The sequence below is a fragment of the Grammomys surdaster genome, unplaced genomic scaffold (genome assembly GCF_004785775.1).
Source record: "Grammomys surdaster isolate TR1022 unplaced genomic scaffold, NIH_TR_1.0 125889, whole genome shotgun sequence".
Classification (NCBI taxonomy): Eukaryota; Metazoa; Chordata; class Mammalia; order Rodentia; family Muridae; genus Grammomys; species Grammomys surdaster.
Window position 1 is genome coordinate 2,932,171 of NW_021620714.1, and position 20,237 is coordinate 2,952,407.

The 20,237-nt window shown below is 43.1% G+C and overlaps 1 protein-coding gene across 1 annotated transcript in view; it reads left to right on the forward strand.

Moving 5' to 3' along the window:
- LOC114608288 (kalirin) overlaps positions 1 to 15,052 on the forward strand; it is a 110,133-nt gene extending 95,081 nt beyond the window's left edge. Inside the window, exons 20-26 of the mRNA XM_028752229.1 lie at positions 562 to 683; positions 1,283 to 1,414; positions 3,393 to 3,557; positions 4,944 to 5,022; positions 7,418 to 7,618; positions 12,219 to 12,357; positions 13,650 to 15,052. Coding sequence (XP_028608062.1) covers positions 562 to 683; positions 1,283 to 1,414; positions 3,393 to 3,557; positions 4,944 to 5,022; positions 7,418 to 7,618; positions 12,219 to 12,357; positions 13,650 to 14,195 — 1,384 coding nt within the window. The 3' untranslated portion in view covers positions 14,196 to 15,052. The remainder of the gene's footprint in view (positions 1 to 561; positions 684 to 1,282; positions 1,415 to 3,392; positions 3,558 to 4,943; positions 5,023 to 7,417; positions 7,619 to 12,218; positions 12,358 to 13,649) is intronic.
- Positions 15,053 to 20,237: the final 5,185 nt, after the last annotated feature.

The window sequence follows — 20,237 nt, forward strand, 5'->3', positions numbered from 1 at the left end:
AACCTTAACCCTTGGGGGCTCTCAGAGTCTGAACCACCAACCAAAGAGCATGCATACACGGGGCGGGCTTAGGCCTCCCCGTATTTATGTAGCAATGTGCAGCTCCGCGTCTTCATGTGGGTCTCCCCAACAGCGGGAGTACCTTTAAACCTGTTGCCTGTGGGTGTAATACGGTCTCCTAACTGGGCTGCTTTGTCTGGCCTCAGTGGGAAAGGATGCGCCTAGCCCTGCAGAGACTTGATGTGCCAGGGTTGGGATACCCAGAGGAGACCTCCACCCTTTCAGAGGAGAAGGGGAGTGGGTGAGAGGGTGGGACTGTGGGGGGGCACCAGAAGGGAGAGCAGCGATTGGGATGCAAAGTGAAATAAATAAATCAATAAATCAATAAATTCCCCACATAAGGAAATGGATGCAAGGTGTTCACCCAAGTTGTAAAGGTAGGCTGAGCTGGAGGAGGCATGTACTCTCAGCTCTGCACACCAGGAACCAAGCCTCTGGCATTTTATACATCCCTCAACTTATCCCTACGGGAGCCTGAAGAAGATCCATTTAATGTCCTAGTGATTCTGGAGAAAGCACCCTCAAGATCTGCAACCTGATGCCCCAAGACAGCGGGATTTATACCTGCATAGCAACAAATGACCACGGAACTGCATCCACGTCTGCTACAGTTAAGGTGCAAGGTATGCTGTAATCCCTCCCCTCTCTCTCAGAGCATTTCTTAACTGTAACAAAACACAAGAATAAAATTTAGCATCTTAATCACTTTTAGGTGTAGCGTTTAATGGCATTGAGGACACACCCGTTGGTTTGTGGCCACCAGCCATCCACATAACTCTTTTATTATCTGTTCTATTAAACAATAACTCCAAATTCCTCCCTCCCCACTGCCCTGGCTGTCCCCTATTCTGCCTTTCCTATTCTGGCCTCAAAGACTTTATATATTGGTTATTTTAAGTGGACATGACCAGAACACAGGACACCTTGAGACTCAGGGAAGAAAGGATACAAAGCAGCACCCAGACCAATGGGAAGACACTCAACCCTGCTAACCTCCTACTCTAACCTCCAGAATGGTTCCTGACCATGTTTAGTTGAGGGAGGTTGTCAGACAGCGTGTCCCATCTCCTAGGCCTCCCTTGGACCTAGAGTAAGGTGTGCTTCGTATAAGGTTATGGTCCAGGTGTAAGACATTTTTAGTATCTTTCCTGTACACCGTGCTACTAGGGCATGCAACTCCCAGCTCTGAGAAGCCGCACCGCCCTGCTGTCTGTCTCCACAGGTGTACCTGCAGCCCCCAACCGCCCAATCGCACAGGAGAGGAGCTGTACCTCCGTCATCCTTCGCTGGCTACCCCCAGCCAGCACCGGGAACTGCACTATTTCGGGGTATACGGTGGAGTACCGCGAGGAAGGTGTGTTGCTCTGCTCTTCTGTATCTGCCTCCTCTTAGGAGGTCTTCAGAGTCACGAACCTTAGGCTTCAAATATTTTCCCATTCACTGCTATCAGCCTGGCTAGGGCACCCTGGGAGTTTAGCGCAGAAGCCTGGGGCCAGGCTGTATCTGCCCACGGTTCCCAAATGGAAACCTCTCTGGTGCCGTCCGGGCACAGCCACTAGGTGGCAGTGTGTCTTCATTGCTTTGTCCTGTTTAGCCAGCTCAATCACACAGATGGGGCTATTGAGCCCATGTTACAGATGGGAAGCTAAAGCCGAAAGAGTAAAGAAACAGTGGGGGCAAGCTCCCACTAGACCCAGCTCTGTAGTTGGCTAATCTTGTTTTTCTCCCAGACCAGAAACCACGATAGGATGAGCAGAGCTCTACCCTTCCCCCTCCGGATATACTCTACAACATGTGTACATACATGTACCTTTAATAGTTGGGAAAGCTAGTTTAAGCCAGGTGTGGTGGCGCACACTTTTAATCCCAGCACTCAGGAGGCATTGACAGGAGGATCTCCTTGAGTTCGAAACCAGCCTGGTCTACATAAGTCAGCTAGAGTCAGCTACATAGTGAGATTCTGTAATAATAATAACAATAACAACAAAACAACAATAATAATAATAAATTATAATATTAATAATTATACTTAATTGTAATATATATTACTATATATGTATATACATATACATAGTCACTGGCCACTTCCCTGATTGGGCCTGAAGTAGCAGGAGAAGGTTTAGGAGTACCCAGCTGAGCCAGGCAGTGGTGGCGCACACCTTTAATCCCAGCACTTGGGAGGCAGAAGCAGGCAGATTTCTGAGTTCGAGGCCAGCCTGGTCTACAGAGTGAGTTCCAGGACAGCCAGGACTACACAGAGAAACCCTGTCTCGAAAAACCAAACCAAACCAAACAAACAAACAACAGTGCCCAGCCTTTGAGGTAGCCAAGGCATTTAAAAAAATAAGCTAATGTGTGTGTGCCTTTCATTCACAGATCCAAAGATAGTTCCTGGGAGGGTGCACCAGTGCAATCCACTGGGGCCACAAGCAGTGTAGCAAAAACTTCCACAATAATAATAATAATAATAATAATAATAATAATGTTTTTAAAGGCGCTTCCAGGTAGTTGTCATGACACAGCTCCAAACCACATCAGGAATGACCCAACTGAACCTAAAGCACCTGCTTGCCCTCCCAAGACCATTTGTTTTACTTTTCTTTCTATTCTAGCATTATTTTAATTCTTTTTTCCTTAAGGAGGAAGTGTGCAGTTATAAAACTGTTTATTTCAGCCTTTTTGTAAAGCTGTCTGCAGCAGGTTATGCAGGGCCAGCCCAGGTATGACTGCTGAGCTACAAAAACCTGTTTCGCTATTTCTGTGTTAAGTTCATAGCTTATCCCAGAAACATAAGTTCTCATAGGCACACTGCTTAGTGTTTCTGAGGTGCCTATTTCTTCACCTGTCAAGGAAGATTAGTGTTCAGGTCATCGTTGGGTTCTGTGAACTTTAGCTGAAGTTAAAGGGGAGAATCGTGCTGTGCCCTGGAGTGTTTTCACATGTAATATGCCCCATGTGTGTTAATTTTTGTTTCAATTTCCAAAGACATGTTTCCTCTCATTTTGTTCCTGACTTGTATTTTCTTGAGGCCTAATCACACTTCCAGCTGCAGATTGCCATGTATAACCAATCAGTGCTAACTCTTCACCTTGCACGTTTGAGATGGAATAGAACCCATAGGTCAACTTCTTGCACCAGCTGTCATTTAGCCTGTTACTTAGGAAAACTGGGCCAAAACCCCCCACAATTGGCCTGGAGACTTTCAGAGCCTGACAGTTACCATGCTGTTCATTTCCCTATCTTTATTTGCTGAAGGCCTTTGAAACACTGTCTTTGACTCTGTCTCCGTTTTCTAGGCCTTTGAAACAATGTTTCTGACTCTGTCTCTCTAGGTTCCCAAGTCTGGCAACAGTCGGTAGCTTCGACCTTGGACACGTACCTGGTCATTGAAGACCTTAGTCCTGGGTGCCCTTATCAGTTCAGGGTCAGCGCCAGCAACCCCTGGGGAATCAGCCTTCCCAGTGAGCCCTCGGAGTTTGTGCGCCTTCCAGAGTATGGTGAGTCCCAGCAGACGGAGGACAGCTAGCCAATGGAAGCAAGTCGGTGGGCCACTGTAACAAAATCGCTGGGTGTCTCTGACCCCCATGGGGAGGAGTCTTGGGACCATGTGGCAGCTTCCATCAGACCATCTTTAAGAGACCAGATGAAGTGTCTCAGGAGGTATCTCAGAGCCAACATTAGATCTACTACCCTTGCTGATCATGTGCCTTTTGGGGTCCCTCAGGGGAACCTCAAAGGATATACAGGAGACCTTTGTCATAGTGTACTTTCTGGCTCTGACCCTCCTCTGAGATCTCTTGTGGAGTTCAAAGCCTCTTTTCCCCTGGGTTCCTCTGGCAGGGATGTGTTTCCCACCATGTCAGGAACTGCTGGGCTCAACAACTTAAAACCCCAAGAGAAAAGGAGTTCACATCCAAATGAAACCTTGACATTTGCCCCACCCTTCCAGAATTTGCTTTTCAACATGGATCTACATAAAATAGAAATTGGCTAAGACATGCATGTAACTAATTAGATGTGAATACCAGTGTGGGTCTCACTTTGCCCACCTTGCTCGCTGACCCACTTTCTCTATCCATTTTGGTCCTGGAGACATTTTAAAAGAGGAAACTTGTTACTTCTGAGACATGACCCCCAGCAGACACCCCAGCAGACGAGTGTGTGTGTGTGTGTGTACAAGGATTGACACGCTGTACAAGGTCAAACAGAATCACAGAATCGCCCAGGAGAACCAGTCCTGGGTGAAGTTCAATCAGTTCATATAGAGCAGCGGTTCTCAATCTGTGGGTCTTCAGCAGATATCCTGCATTTCAGATACTTGCATTACAATGCATAACAGTAGCAACATGACAGTTGTGAAGTAGCTATGAAACAATGGTATGGTTGGGTCACCACAGCCTGAGGATCTGTATTAAAGGTCAAAGCATTAGGAAGGCTGAGAACTATACAAGGAAAAGCTTGCAGAAGGACAAGGACAGTGATGTCAGGCAAAGAAGTCTCTAGAACACTTTGCCCACACTGCTTCCCCCTTTTCCTCTGTGGCCTTCGCTCGCTCATCTTCTCTGCTTCCCGTACCCCACATTTTCACTGACTTTTCTAGTCCTTCTAGAGTTCCTCTTTCTGCCTTCTTATGTTTTCTCTGATTTTTTGTGAAGCTGTGTTTCTGATCCTGTCCCATGATCTCCCTCTGTTTGAAGAAATGATAGACTGCTTGACTCTGCCATATCCATCTCCCTTGGACATTTTTAAAATAACAGTCCAGAGAATCACAGTCTTTCACCACTGGGTGGCCATGAAAGAATATTTAGTCATAAGAATTTCCCTGAGGTTATTATGCTGAAATATCTTCGTAATGTCACATGTGTATTCTTCCTCTCCCAAAGATGCGGCTGCTGATGGTGCCACCATTTCTTGGAAGGAAAATTTTGATTCTGCTTACACCGAACTGAATGAGATTGGCAGGTAAGGATACCATCCTTCTCACAACAGAATGACTGGCTTGGTTTGTTGGTGTTTCTTTCTACTTTGTCTCTTTTTGTTGGAAAACAGTTAGTGCATTCCTGGGAATATTCTTCCATTCTTTTTCTTTACTGGAGTTGGAAGCTTGCCTTATTGGCACTTAGCTTTTTGCTTTGCTTTGTTTTGTTTTGTTTTGTTTTGTTTTGTTTTGTTTTGTTTTTTGTTTTTGAGACAGGGGCCCGGGCTATCCTGGAACTCACTCTGTAGACCAGACTGGCCTTGAACTCAGACATCTGCCTGCCTCTGCCTCCCCAGTGCTGGGATGAAAGGCATGTGACACCAGGCCAAGTGTAACATAAGATTTTTTTAAACCTCAAAATTTTCCTAAAAGTGTAATTTTAGTTACATGTCTCAAATTTTGATCTATGATATTTTCATTATCATTATTTCTGTGTATTTTTCAACCATGGCTTATTTCTTGAACCAATTATAATGAGTTATAAGTATATATAAAATGCTTTAATATATATAAGATTTAAGTTATATTTTTTTACTTTTTTTTTTTTTTGGTTTTTTGAGACAGGGTTTCTCTGTGTAGTCCTGGCTGTCCTGGAACTCACTCTGTAGACCAGGCTGGCCTCGAACTCAGAAATCCACCTACCTCTGCCTCCCAAGTGCTGGGATTAAAGGTGTGCGCCACCACCGCCCGGCATATTTTGTTACTTCTAATTTCATTGCACTGTAATCAAAGAACTTGCTCAAACTTGCTCTGTGGGTAAAGCATGGCAAACTTTTGTAAAGATGGTTTTGTATTCGAGATCAGCAGGTAAGAGCACTGGCTGCTCTTCCACAGGACCTGAGTTCAATCCTAGCACCTGCATGGTGGCTCACAATCATCTGTAACTCTAGTCCCAAGGGCTCTCTCTTCTAGCCTCTGGGAGCATTGCACACACATGGTGCACAGACTTGCATGTAGGCAAAATAGGCATTCACATAATACAGGTATACTAGCCACATTACATGAAGTCACCTTCAGGCAAAGGAGTGCATGAAATATAGGTGACTATTTCTAGACTTTTCCCAGACTCAAGTCATCTCTTTGTGCACATGCACATAGTTCCTAAAATCCTTGGTGCAAAACCACTTCTGGTCCCTAGCATTTTGAAGAAGAGAGACCAAGCAATATTAGAAATCTTTCTGGGGATGGAGTGATGGCTCAGAGGTCAAGGGTTCTGGCTGCTCTTCCAGAGGACAGGGGTTACATTCTCAGCATCCACAAGGCTGCTCACAACCTTCTGTACCTTCCAAGGTATCTCATGCCCTCTTCTTCGCCAGACACATATGTGGTGCATATACATACATACATACGTGCAGTCACTTAACCGTGCTCGTAAAATAAAAACAAATAAATTAGGCCAGGCAGTGGTGGTGCTTGCCTTTAATCCCAGCACTTGGGAGGCAGAGACAGGCGGATTTCTGAGTTCGAGGCCAGCCTGGTCTACAGAGTGAGTTCCAGGACAGCCAGGCCTACACAGAGAAACCCTGTCTCGAAAAACCAAATAATAATAATAATAATAAATAAATAAAATAAATAAATAAATTAGAAAAAAAGAAAGAAATTTCCTCCTGGGACTGGTAATTTGGCTCAGGGCATAAAGACACCTGCTATCTGAAGTCATAGACCTGACAGCCTAAGCCCGGTGCCTGAAGTGCACATAAAAGCACAAGAGTATTGACTCCACAAATTTGTCCCTGACTTCCACACATGCGCTGTCCACACATAGGATGTGTGGCATGTGTGCACCGCTCCCCTCATAACACAATACACATGCACATATATGAATACATAATAAAATGAAAAGAAACCTTTCCTTCTTACTTTTAATTATGATATTATAATTATTTAAAAAGCCATCCCTACTTTCTCAGCATCCTAGGCTCTTTCAAACCTCAAAGGTAAACTAATTTAATTTTTTACCCAACATATTTCTGTGCTATTTGGAGCATCAAGTGTGGGTTTGTTTTCGTTTCTAGACAGAATATACTTCTGCACAAAACAATGGGCTGGAGAGATGGCTTAGTGGTTAAGAGCCCTTGTTCCTGCAGAAGAGACCTGGGTTCAGTTCCTTTGTCACTCACCATGTGAAGTCAGCTGTGGAATTTTCCACAGTAATTTTATGTCTGCACACAAAGGGTGTCAGATTTTAGAGCATTTTGGATTATGGATTTTTGGATTAGGAACACTTAACTTGTAAGATGTTACTGTCTCAGCGATGCACCTGGGCATGTGTGCACATGCGCGCACGTGTGCAGACACACACACACACCCTAACATATTTTGGTAAATGATGCCCTGCTGACTGATGACCCTTCGAAACCACTCCCCTTTGTCTCGCAGAGGCCGCTTCTCTATTGTAAAGAAATGCATTCACAAAGCGACCCGCAAAGATGTTGCCGTGAAATTTGTGAGCAAAAAAATGAAGAAGAAGGAGCAGGCTGCGCACGAGGCTGCCCTGCTCCAGCACCTGCAGCACCCTCAGTACATCACGCTCCACGACACCTACGAGTCCCCCACATCCTACATCCTGATTTTGGAACTGTGAGTACAGATGGCGTATCTCTAGTGGGGTACTCGTCTGCTCGGGTTCTCCATTGCCCACAATGGACAGACAAGAGTCACATCTTGTTCCTGTGGTTTATAAGTGTGCTGTGGACCATGTTTTCTTTCACCTCCAGCTTTATTAATGTAGTTTTCATTCTGCAGACTAGAGAAATCAAGAATGGAGAAGGGCTTTAAAGCAAGCTCAATGAAAGTATGGGTGGAGAATCCATCCTTTTATTGGGTCCATACAATGGATCTTGAAACCATGTCTTCTCACTCCACTTTTCCTAGTTTTTCTAAGCTTTATTTCATGTTTTATATTTATGGGGTATGGTGTTTCATTGCATGTATACATTGTGTAATCATCAAACTAGGATATTAGCATGGGTTGTTTCTTTGTAATGAAAACATTTAAAATTTTTTCTCTTCTCAAGCTATTGAAATAGCTTACTAACATTTCATATTGTTAACACTGGTCACCATACTATAAACTAGATCACCAGAACTTATTTCTCATCTCTAGCTGTAATCTGTATTTCTTACCCTTATTTTCATTTTCTTCCTATTATGTACTCTCAGGCTTGGTTCATTTAAGAAGACTTTCCTAGTGATTGACTGATTGACAGCAGTGGTGTTGGAACAAAAGGAGTTTATCTATCAATCTATAGCCATAGCACCCCAATTTACTACCTAGAATTTTCCATCTAAGACATTTCTGGAATGGCAGATTATCTAGATATCAAATGTGAAAAGATACAGCTTTTTTATTAATTCATTTGTTTATTTACTTTATATCCCAATCAAAACTTCTCTTTCCTCCTTTCCTCCCAGTTCTTCCCTCCCTCCTCTCCTCCCCACATCCCCCAACCCTTGCCAAGGACCAACCTTGGCTTGGGAGAGGAATTCTGAGAGAAGGGGTGTCTGAGAGCTTCAAAAACAAACAACTGAAAGTCTATTGTGTGTAGCTTTTTGAAACCCTGCCTAAGCTTTGGGAATGGGCTGCACTACCAGCCCCCGCCCAACTTCCCTTGAATCCATGGATAAAAGACACACACAGTTATTCATTTTCTACTTGCCTTCTTGTCACAATTGCTAGATGCTACTTATCTCCTGTCTGGAAAAGCATGCCCACATTCTTAGCTCCAAACCTCCCACCTGCTCTAATTTTAGTCGGTCAGGTGAATTTAGTCCCTACTAAACTAAACATCTTTGATCACCCGCCTATAAGAGTGGCCACCACTCCTCCTGAGACCATTGTCTGGCTCTCCTCTTTCCAAAACATGGAGAACTCCCTCACTCCTTCCTTTCATCTCTTCATCTCCCTGCTTGCCTCCAAGGACCTGGAAGTCCCACCTGTACCATCTGACCAGCAATTGGCTCATGGCTTTCTCTGACAGATTAAGAACCAATTGGTGAACAGGACCTTATCTTCAGAACCTCCCCTACCTTGCCTACAGAAATCAAATTGTGGATCCAAGCTGGCAGCCAAGGTTCTGTTGAAATGGCTTTCCAGATTGCGCTCGCGCTCTCTCTCTCTCTCTCTCTCTCTCTCTCTCTCTCTCTCTCTCTCTCTCTCTCTCGCCCTCTCTCTCTCTCTCTCTCTCTCTCTCTGTGTGTGTGTGTGTGTGTGTGTGTGTGTGTGTGTTCTACTCTGCTCTAGACAGCATTTTCTTCCTTCCTTTCTGGTTGAGACAGCTCTCTCTGCTAGTAAATATTCTAAAAACTATCTGGATAGCTCATGGGTTTTCTAACCAAAGTCAGAAAAGCTGCTATAAAAAAATTTTTGGCTCTTCTGACCAAGTCAGAAATCCTGTTAGAAAAAAATTCTTGAAGAGCTTTTTTGTTTGCTCTCCAGAGATTTCAGACAGCTCAGCTCTCACTAGAGAAAATTCTAAAGAACTGCCATCTCATTCTGCTTAGCTCATCTCATGCAGACCAAAAGCCCATTTTTTTAAAATTTATATACCAATTCAGTCATTTACATTAAGTTACCTTTTGGTTATCCTATGACTCAGCATCTCTGTGACCCCAGACCTTTGATTCTTAGGAGACAGCAAGCATACATTTTTTTTTTTTTAAACATTGCAAGAGAACTCAGAGATCTGCCTGCCTTTGTTAAACATAGATGATTAGCTAGCTGGGTGGGACCCTGTCCTGAAACCACCATTTTTACTACACCAGGGACTTGACTCGCTGTGTCCCAGGCTGACCTTGGACTTAGGAATTGGCCTGCCTTTGTATCTGCCTGCCTTTGTGTCTTTCTGACAAGCTGGCTCATTAATGCAGCTGCCTGTGTTCCTTTAGATTATGAAGCCCCTCATAATTCATATTGCATCCTTATATATTTTTTTTTTTTTTTTTTTTTTTTTAAGATTTATTTATTTTATTGATGAGTACACTGTAGTTGTCTTCAGACACACCAGAAGAGAGCATCCAATCTCATTACAGATGGTTGTGAGCCACCATGTGGTTGCTGGGATTTGAACTCAGGACCTCTGGAAGAGCAGTCAGTGCTCTTAACCGCTGAGCCATCTCTCCAGCCCCCGCATCCTTATATTTTTACAGAGCTGAGAACTCATGTATTTAGAGCTCTTTCCCACAGCCTTAACAGCTGTCCTGAAGGTCCCAGTGTTTACCATTTTGCAGAGACATAGCCACACCCTCAACTCCTGTGCTGTTTCTAATTATCGTGGAGTCATTAATGTTAACAGGGAGGACATTCCCCGGAAGGAAGTCAGGACTGGAACTCAAGCAGGTCAGGAAGCAGGAGCTGATGCAGAGGCCATGGAGGGATGTTACTTACTGGCTTGCTTCCCCTGGCTTGCTCAGCTTGCTTTCTTATAGAACCCAGGACTACCAGCCCAGGGATGGCATCACACACAATGGGCTCTCCCTACTTGATCACTAATTGAGAAAATGCCTTACATACAACTGGATCTCATGGAGGCCTTTCCTCAACTGAAACTCCTTTCTCTGTGATAACTCCAGCTTGTGTCAAGCTGACACAAAACCAGCCAGTACAATACATTACTCAGGGCTACGAGAACATAGAACTGTGCTTTGTTGGATGTGATCTTCAGGGAAGCAAGACCTGAGTAGAACCACATGCTCAATCTTGCTCTGCCTGTAGTGGTCAATAGGGATAGCTGGTGGAACCCTCCTCTACCAGAAAATGAGATTTCTATTCCTTAGTCTCAGATGGATGCAGGCTGGAGAATAGCTCTAAGGAGGGTGGGGCGGCTGATCCTTTCTGGGCTTGGAACAGTGTTGCTGTAAATGTCCCCTTATTTGTTCCAAGTATCTCTGGGAGTTCCATGTGATGAGCACAGCACCACTCCTCTCTGCCCTTGCCTCTATTGCCTCATACTGAGAAGACCAGAGGGAGGTAGGGAGCCTTCCAGGGACTCCATCTTTTTCACATATCAATAAAATAGAAGGGTCCCATAGCAAGGAACAAATTACAGGAGAAAATGAAGACGGTCGTGCAGGTTTCAGCTGCAGTTGAAAGTTATTCCTATACTGGATCACGCTCCTTGCCATGGGCATTTCCTGAGATGTATCGCAAATGACCCACTTCACATTAAAGGTTTGATCACTTCTTGTTACAGAAGGGCACAGGGAGCCTAGAAATAGCTACTGTTTATTCAGCACTGTGTGTTGCTTCTCTCTTTCTGTGTTGAAACACCATGACCAAGGCAACATTTAGAAGAAAGGGTTTATTGGGGGCTTACAGTTTCAGAGGGTGAGTCCATGAGCATCATGGTAAGGAGCGTGCAGGCAGGGACGGTTCTAGAGCTGTAGTTGAGAGATTACAACTTGACCCACAAGCACAAAGCAGGAAACTAACTGGGAATGGTATGGGCTTTTGAAACCTTCAAAGCCTATTCCAGTGCCACACCTTCTCCAACAAGGCCACACCTCCTAATTCTCCCCAGGGGTCCAAGTTTTCAAACATATGAGTAGGTCTTATTATGTCATTGATGTTGTTGTTGGCGGCCAGTTGCTATCCCCACCTTAAAAGATGGTGCCTTTTAGGGTAGCCAAAACACAGAGTTTAAGTGATTCCCTACAGCCACCAGTTGGTAAGAGGCAGAACAAGAATCCAAATCTACATATGGCTGGCTCCACTTATCAGTTTCAGGCTTTGAAAGTTGGCAAGCTGTCAGGAAGTCGAAGGAGTTAAGAAGAGATCAGATATGCTGAGGACAAACCTTTCCTCCTTCATATCTCTCCCATCTAAAAATGTTAAAAGTGAAAACACTTTTTAACATATATGAGGCTCACTATAGGCACCAGACTTTTCTTTTCCTTCAACCTAACCTCTTAAAGCCAGGTTAGACCTTAAAGCCAACAAAACAGTGTTCTGTGAGCAAGGCTATAAGGATTTCTCCTGTTCCATAATACATTTTTAACTTGATTCATTCTAGTTCTGAATGTGGCACTTACTTTGGGCTCTAAAATACATGTATGTTGCAACACTAAACTCTATCAATAAGAGACCTCTTAGAGAGTTTTAAGCAATATACATAGGTCATTTCCCTATTTATACACACACACACACACACACACACACACACACCGCCTCCTTTGCTTTCAGGATGGATGATGGCCGACTCTTGGACTACCTGATGAATCACGATGAGCTGATGGAAGAAAAGGTAGCTTTCTACATCCGAGACATCATGGAAGCACTGCAGTACCTTCACAACTGCAGAGTTGCACATTTGGACATAAAGGTAATAAAAAAAAAATCAGTGCCTGGTGTAGTGAAATAGATGAGTTCAGCTTACCAGCCATTTCCTTGAAGAATACAAATGTAAATTTCTTCTTATTCTTATTGTTTCATTTTGTTTTTATAAAGACAGGGTTTCTCTGTGTAGCCCTGGCTGTCCTGGAACTCATTCTGTAGACCAGGTTGTCCTCAAACTCAGAGATCTGCTTGCCTCTGCCTCCCAAGTGCTGGGATTAAAGGCATGTGTCACTACTGCTCGGGAAAAGTTTGAATTTCTTTTGTCTACTTACTGTGACATCATGTGACTATTAAACTGGAACTAGACTTTCACCCTACTTAGTGCATTGTTCAGGAATGAAAGAGAACACACCAGAGAGATGGTGGCACCTAGGGTAAGAGAAGGCATGAAAGTTTTAACCAAGTAGTCTAACTTTAGGCATCACTTAATGTCCTATTCTCCTTCATTCTGTAAAAGAAAGGAGCTCCTGAGGGCTACATACACGTAAAGGAAAATAATTTTTTTTCAAGAAAGGGTTTCTCTGTGTAGCCCTGGTTATTCTGGAACTCATTCTGTAGACCAGGTTGGCCTCGAACTCATAGATCCACCTGCTTCTGCTTCCCAACTGCTGAGATTAAAGGCCCATGTTGCCACCACCCAGAAATACACACACACACACACACACACACACACACACACACACACACACACAGAGAGAGAGAGAGAGAGAGAGAGAGAGAGAGAGAGAGAGAGAGAGAGAGAGAGAGAGAGTGTTACTGAGAAGCTTCTTTTTTCTTAAAACGCTATTTCTTTTCTTGATTCACTGCAAAAGCAAAGGTTAGTTAAGAAGGTATGTTCTTCTGGAATAGGTGTATGCCTTAGTAGCAGAGCACCTGATTATCATGCATAAGGTCCTGGGTTGGATCTCTGACACTAGGGTAAGAAAGTACAGGCTGTGTGCAGCAGCCCTTACCTGTAAGCCCAGCAGTCAGGAGACAAAGACAGGAGGATCTCTGTATGTTCCAGGTAAGTCTGGTATAAATAGTAAGTTCCAGGCCAGCCAGGAGTATACAGTTAGTCCTGTACCCCTTCCCCAACCCCAACCAACTTATCTAAAGTGCCACCTAAACCCAGAGTTTAGTGAGTTTGAAACCTCCTTTGCCTTTGCATAGGGAATATTCCACATGCACAAACTGAATCAAAGAATAATAGAACTATGTTAGCTAACCGACTCCAGCTGGGGGTCAACAAAGACCTGATCTTGCCTCTCTTGTCCCTGCCTTCCTGGGTCCCTGTAGCCTGAAAACCTGCTCATTGACCTCCGGATCCCAGTACCTCGAGTGAAGCTTATCGACTTGGAAGATGCTGTCCAGATCTCAGGCCACTTCCACATTCACCATTTGCTGGGGAACCCTGAGTTTGCTGCCCCCGAAGTGATCCAAGGCATCCCTGTCTCCCTGGGCACAGACATCTGGAGCATCGGGGTTCTGACATATGTCATGCTTAGTGGGGTCTCCCCCTTCTTAGATGAGAGCAAAGAGGAGACCTGTATCAACGTGTGCAGGGTGGATTTCAGCTTTCCCCATGAATACTTCTGCGGTGTGAGCAACGCTGCCAGGGATTTCATCAACGTAATCTTACAGGAGGACTTCCGGAGGCGGCCCACGGCAGCCACGTGCCTGCAGCATCCCTGGCTACAGCCCCACAACGGCAGCTACTCCAAGATCCCCTTAGACACCTCCCGTCTGGCCTGCTTCATAGAACGCCGCAAGCACCAGAATGATGTGCGTCCCATTCCCAATGTCAAGAGTTACATCGTCAACAGGGTGAATCAAGGGACATAGCTATCCCATAACCCCCTGCGGTTTCACATAGAAGTGCAGTGTGAACCAAAGCAAGACTGAGCGTGTCTGTAAATAACTCTGTTCATCATTTCACTCCATGTGGTTCTCTGGACTGAGAGGTGGTCTTCTTAAACCTTGTCTGTGATTACGTGGGGTCTGAGCATCATGAAAGTCACCTTAATCCCAGGAGCATTCCAGACGGTCATGCTGAAGAAGTAAAGATACAGAGTTACAGAAAGTATTAAAAGAATGGACAAGGCTAACAAGATAGTACTTGGTAGAAAAATGTTAATTGTACATTCCAAAACGAGCAGTTAAGTGGGCAAGCTGTATACCCACTGTGAGCAGTATAGTAGGTTTCTGATTCCATTGAAAATTTAAGCAAAAAAAAAAAAAGTTCTATTTAACAGAGATGTCAACTATTCTGCTTTAGATGGCGTAGATATAGTTTCTTAACAGGATACATATACACATACAATATAATAGATCTCATTCAGGTTTCAGAGTTTTATAATATAGAGTTCTATATGAAATCAATCATAAGTAACTTTGAGTGCTCCAGTTAAGACAGTAATTTATTTACCGAAGCATTGCATTATTTTGACTAAGCACAATTAGATGATGAGTTTTTTTAGAGCATTTTATAAATCTTGTATAGAGATCTTTTATCAGAACCTGTGTATTAAGAGAAACCAATGTGACCCTTTTGTGATCTGTGAATGGGATATTTTTTCCTCCATCATGGGTTGTTTGAATAAGATAGGTTCTGTATATCAAAGCTTCCCCCCTGAACTCATTGGCAGCTCAGTGTTCCTTCTGTGGGAAGGACTGCCAGGAAATAAATCCAAATCTAGTAAGAGTTGGGGGTTGTTTTTATATCCACCCTGGGCCTGCCATAGGTAAGTGAATATCACAAATTAAGACAGAAGGGCACATGGAAACTTTTCCTACCGTTCCTGTGAACAGTGTAGCGGCTCTTTCTGATTTCATAGCTGTAGAATACAGTTTTCAGAAAGTTAGCTTGCTTTATTTATTTATCCTAACCCCTCATGAAGCTTCGGGGTGCTCACCAAAAGGAGGCAGCCATCAAAGCCTTTGAAAGGCTCGTCCTAAGTCCTTCCTGAAGCCATGGAGCAAAGCCTGACCTATCACTTTAATACACCATAGGTTTTAACTGTGATAGCAATACCTATCACCACACAGCCACCAACATCTCTGCACTAAAAGGACCAATTGTATTCTGAGGCCAGTGCCACTTCCTCCTTACAAAAGATTATGCCCAGTGCCCTCCAGAGGGAAACCAAATTAACCAGGGCACTTCATGGTTTTTTGTTTTGTTGGGTTTTCTTCTTCTTCTTCTTCTTCTTCTTCTTCTTCTTCTTCTTCTTCTTCTTCTTCTTCCTCTTCTGTTGGAACAGGGAGGGGGGAGTGTTTGTTTTTTTGCTTTTTAATTATTTTCTGTTTGTACATGACTCACCCTTTGTTTCCTAGAGTGTGCTTTAAAAATTGCTTTGATGCAAATAATATTCTAAAATATATATATATATATAACTGAAATGTTTATTTAAATCGGGTTTCATGTCATTGTGTCGCTCCTGCTAGTGGGAACTGAGAAAACTGAAATTATGTAGCAGGAAGTACAATTGGAGAATCTGGGAAGGGAAAATGGAACTGCAAAACTGTTTAAACCATTTAAAGGAGACATGATGGGAACTGTCTAATTTTAATGTAGAAAACCACTTATTCCCATGGTGGGAATATAGAATTAAAATACTCATCACACTCCCCCCATCAGTTTCAAAGTCAGATTACTCATCGTCCATCCTCCATCTCAGTTCATCCAAGATTATAGGGAAATAAATTAGTAGGAAGCAAAAGCAATAAGACTAGATAGCACCTAGTATTTTGGGGGTTAACCAAAATATGTGGAAACCGACTCTGACTGTAGTTTCTTTGTCTTCAGGTGGCCCTGGGTCAGCAGGCCTCACTCCCTCATAGCTTACCTCCACATGTTTCATTTAAACCATGATGCATACACAAAGCATGCTTACTAACTTTTTTTTTAAAAAAAATAAACATGTCTTTATTAAGAAATGTAGCATTAAGGAGGAAAGCCTTGGGCCAGAGGGCTTATTGTAGGATAAAATGCAGGCTCTGGGGAATCCAAAGATCCAGAAAGTGACGTGGCCAGGTCTGTTCTGTCCACTTGTCCACTACGGCTGTCTTGAAAGAAGGGCTTCCTGTGGAGTCACTTAGAATTGTTCTGACCAGTCAGGTTTCTGCTAGGGAGGGGACAGAGCCTAGGACAGTGGTGTTCAGACACTACAGAAGGGCCATACTGAAAGGATGTTGTATGTGACAGAACTCTGTGGAGAGCCAAGTTTTCACAGCCGTGTTTGTGTCAGAGGTGGGACGGTCTAGACATGGGGCTACATGGAACTGGCCCAGGTACACAGGGAAACCAGGAAAGGAAAGGGACGTGACTGTGTTAATGGCAGCTCAAGTACACCTGTTAAAGCAGTGTAAGCTTCAGGGACTTACTGAGAGAAAAGGGGCATTTTTTGTGTAGTTTGGTGACTGAAGTGAATAGGGAGGTCCCTGTCTACAAAGCACCTGGTCCCTCCAATAGGGGCCAAGATAGTCTTGGCTGGAGAATTCTCCCTAGCAAGATGGGAATTAGGAGAAACCCCGTTGACAGGGCTAGGAAATATAGTTTGGAGTACAATTGTTCTCAACAGTGGCTGGAGAAGAAGAACCCAGGACCACTCTTCTGTACCTGTCTTGGCAGGGAGACTTAGAACTAGGAGAGAAGGGGGAGGAGGAGAGAATCTCCCACTCCTAATACCCTCCCAGTTGTTCTTGTGGAGAGTGAGCTGCCACTCTCCGAGTCGAAGATTTCTTGTTTGGGTTCTATTGACCATCTTGAGCTCGTTTGATTTGTGTTAAAAGGGTGGGGTACAGACAGATGGAAAAGATCAGGGCCAATCCAGGATCCCTGATGAGAACTCTCATAATTTTTGCACCATTTACATTTGTTTCGAATTAAACAGATTTCTACCCACTTATAACTGAGTATGGTTAAAACCTGTTAGGACAAAACAAACAAACAAAACATCATAATGTTGGATGTGTCCTTCAGATGTCTCCCAGCCATCAGCAACTTGAGTGGGGGTAGAGGAGGCAGAGGGGAAGCTGACTTCAGCTTTGTGCCTCACAAAGCCTTTATCAATCTTAGTGCCTTTCAGAGGGAGGTGGAGAGTGAAGTTCAATTACATTTAGATTTGCTGATACTGCAGTCTGTTTCCCCTTAGGTTTAAGATATGTTTTAAATGAGAATATCTGAATGTAGGATGGGAACAGGACTTTTTGAGTCTCCATCTCAGCTATTCCAAACTCATTCTTTCTTCCAGAAAGTCTTTTGTTGTTTTCTGACCCAAATGTCACCATTGATAAAATGGAATTTGGGGAGAAGAAGAGAGAACATTAATCTCTTAAGAATGTTGAGAAAAATATCCTTGTTGGCACATCTATATGGTATTTTGATTTTCTTCAAGTGCTACACACTGCCAGTGCTTAGAATTGTATTGACAGTAACTTTGAACATTCCGGTTTCCCTCAGTCTTATCTTTGGGTACTGTTTACAAACTCCTGAGATTAACCTCTGTAAATTGCTTGTCATTGGAAGGTCTGGGTCCTCCTCGTTTACATGTTGTTTGCTCTTACCTTTTAACTTCCACCCTTTAAGAGCTTGTCTACAGAAAAGGGTTTGGGAGAGCTGAGGAGGCCTTACATGTCCATAAGCTGTTTTCTTCAGTATTTCTTAGGGTGGACATGAGAGTCTGATGCTTTCTAAGACAGCCAGCCATTCCTTTCTTTTCTCAAGCTTTATGCTGGGGTTGAGGGCGGACAAAGAAGAATCCAAACAGCTACTTTCCTCACTGGGAGGGCAGATGTGAAAATCCAGTACACTCCCTTGTCACAGTTAATTTCTTTAGAGTCCCACAGGAATCTTCTAGAAAAGGCAAGTGATACCCACAGCAGGAAAGAGAATGAGATTTTAGAGAAAGAGAACTTTGGCTCTGTTCTTCAAGAGTTGTCTTCTGTTGTCTCCAAACCTCCGTGTCTACGGACCGACCACTCATCCTTCTTTCTTTTCTTGCCTATCTTGAAAAACGTGGCAGGTTAGATTTTGGAGAAAATGATGGAGAAAATGCAATCTAAAGTAAATGGTGGTTATTTTTCTGTATTAATAGAAACTCTCTCCTCTATACCTGATAGAGGGAAATCAATTGAACACAAAGGGTCTCTGTAGTAGACAGTGAGTTTTGAGGAACATAGACCATATTCTTCCCTTGGCTGGGTAACATTACAATGGAGTCTGGGTTAGGCAAACATATATAAGCTTTCAACTGATTTATTTATTTAAAAAAACATAGTTCATGATTTTTCTTTGTTATTTGAAATCTAAAGACCTTTAGGGAAGGAATTATTAGACCCAGAGTAGGCAAAAGGAAATGTTCACATAGATTCCACCAACAGAAAAGAAGATACTATGATAGTAATTATTTTCTGAAAATGATAAGGCTCCCACCCTCATTCATTTTAAAGAGCTCAAAGGGGCTGAAATTTATCCATAGACAGATTTTTTAAAAATAGGAAATGTTTTTTATGAAAAATCCATATGGAAATTGAATACAGAAATATCATATGGCCATATTTGTTATGAAAGACATTTTTCTCTCTTTTTTTTAAAATATAAGTTGATGTTATAGGAGAAGAATATGGTCATTCCATTACAGTGCTTTAATCTTAAATGACATTAATTAAAAGCCTAAAATTAACACTCCTGGGCTACTGTCAAGAACTTCCAAACTGTGGTCAGATCTCGTTTTTTTTATCTGAATGATCAACCCAACAGTTCAGTCAGATAAACTTCTTCACAAGGGGGAAGAGCAAGGAAAAGTGCAGATAGCAATTCCTGAATGTTGTCAGTGCAGGAGTAGGAGCTGCATTAATCCCCCACTTCCATCAAGAACTGAGTCCGTATGCCGGAGTCCATGGAGACCGTTACTGTGACCTCAAAGACTGTGGCTATGAATCTCAAGTTAACAAAACTTCTGTCTTCTCTTACTAACTTAAGCCATATCTTTCACCTCTGTGTTTGATTTTTTTTTTTAAAAAAAAGACAAAAACAAAAACCCTGGTGCTTTTACTTCTGTTTCTGCTGAACTTCAGACTACTCTGTGGGAAAGTAAGTCAAACTAGAAGAGGGATAAATAGAAAGACTGTGAAAAACTAGACATACCCTTGAGAAAATGCTATTTATTCAAAGAACAGCGGCAACGGAGGGCAAACTGTTGGAAAATATGGATATATGTACACCCGTACATGTATATAGTGTATAATATGTATGTATATGTTATTGCTCATATGCAGAAATCTATCCATTTTCAGGCAGCCCAGATGGGTCAGTTTTTCTACTGGAAAACCATTTAGAACCATTCAAAACCATTAGAGATAATACATGGAGAATTCTAGTCACATGAGAATTGATTTGCTGACTTCTGAAGTTCACATGACCAAATGAACAAAGTATGAAACACATTGAGACTATAATTTACGCGATTCTGTTGACTCAAAAGTCTATATTTTAATTCTTTTGTGTGTGTGTTTGGATTTTTTGTTTGTTTGTTGAGACAGGGTCCCTCTATGTAGGCCTGGCTGTCCTGGGACTCACTCTGTAGAACAGGTTGGCCTTGAACTCACAGAGGTCTGCCTGTGTCTGCCTCCTAAGTGCTGGGATTAAAGGCGTATGCCATCATGCCCAGCCAATATTTGAAGTTTAATATCTGATTTTCAAATTGGGCCAACACTTCTTGGTTTTGAGTGATCCCTTCCCCCAAAGCCTTTTGAGAATTTGTGGTGGGCTTCTCTGGCCATTCAGATAAAAGGCCTTATCCATAAGTGGACAGGTTTCCCCATAGGGACCATTACACATATACATATAAGTACATACTTCCATCAGACTTGTGACAATTGATT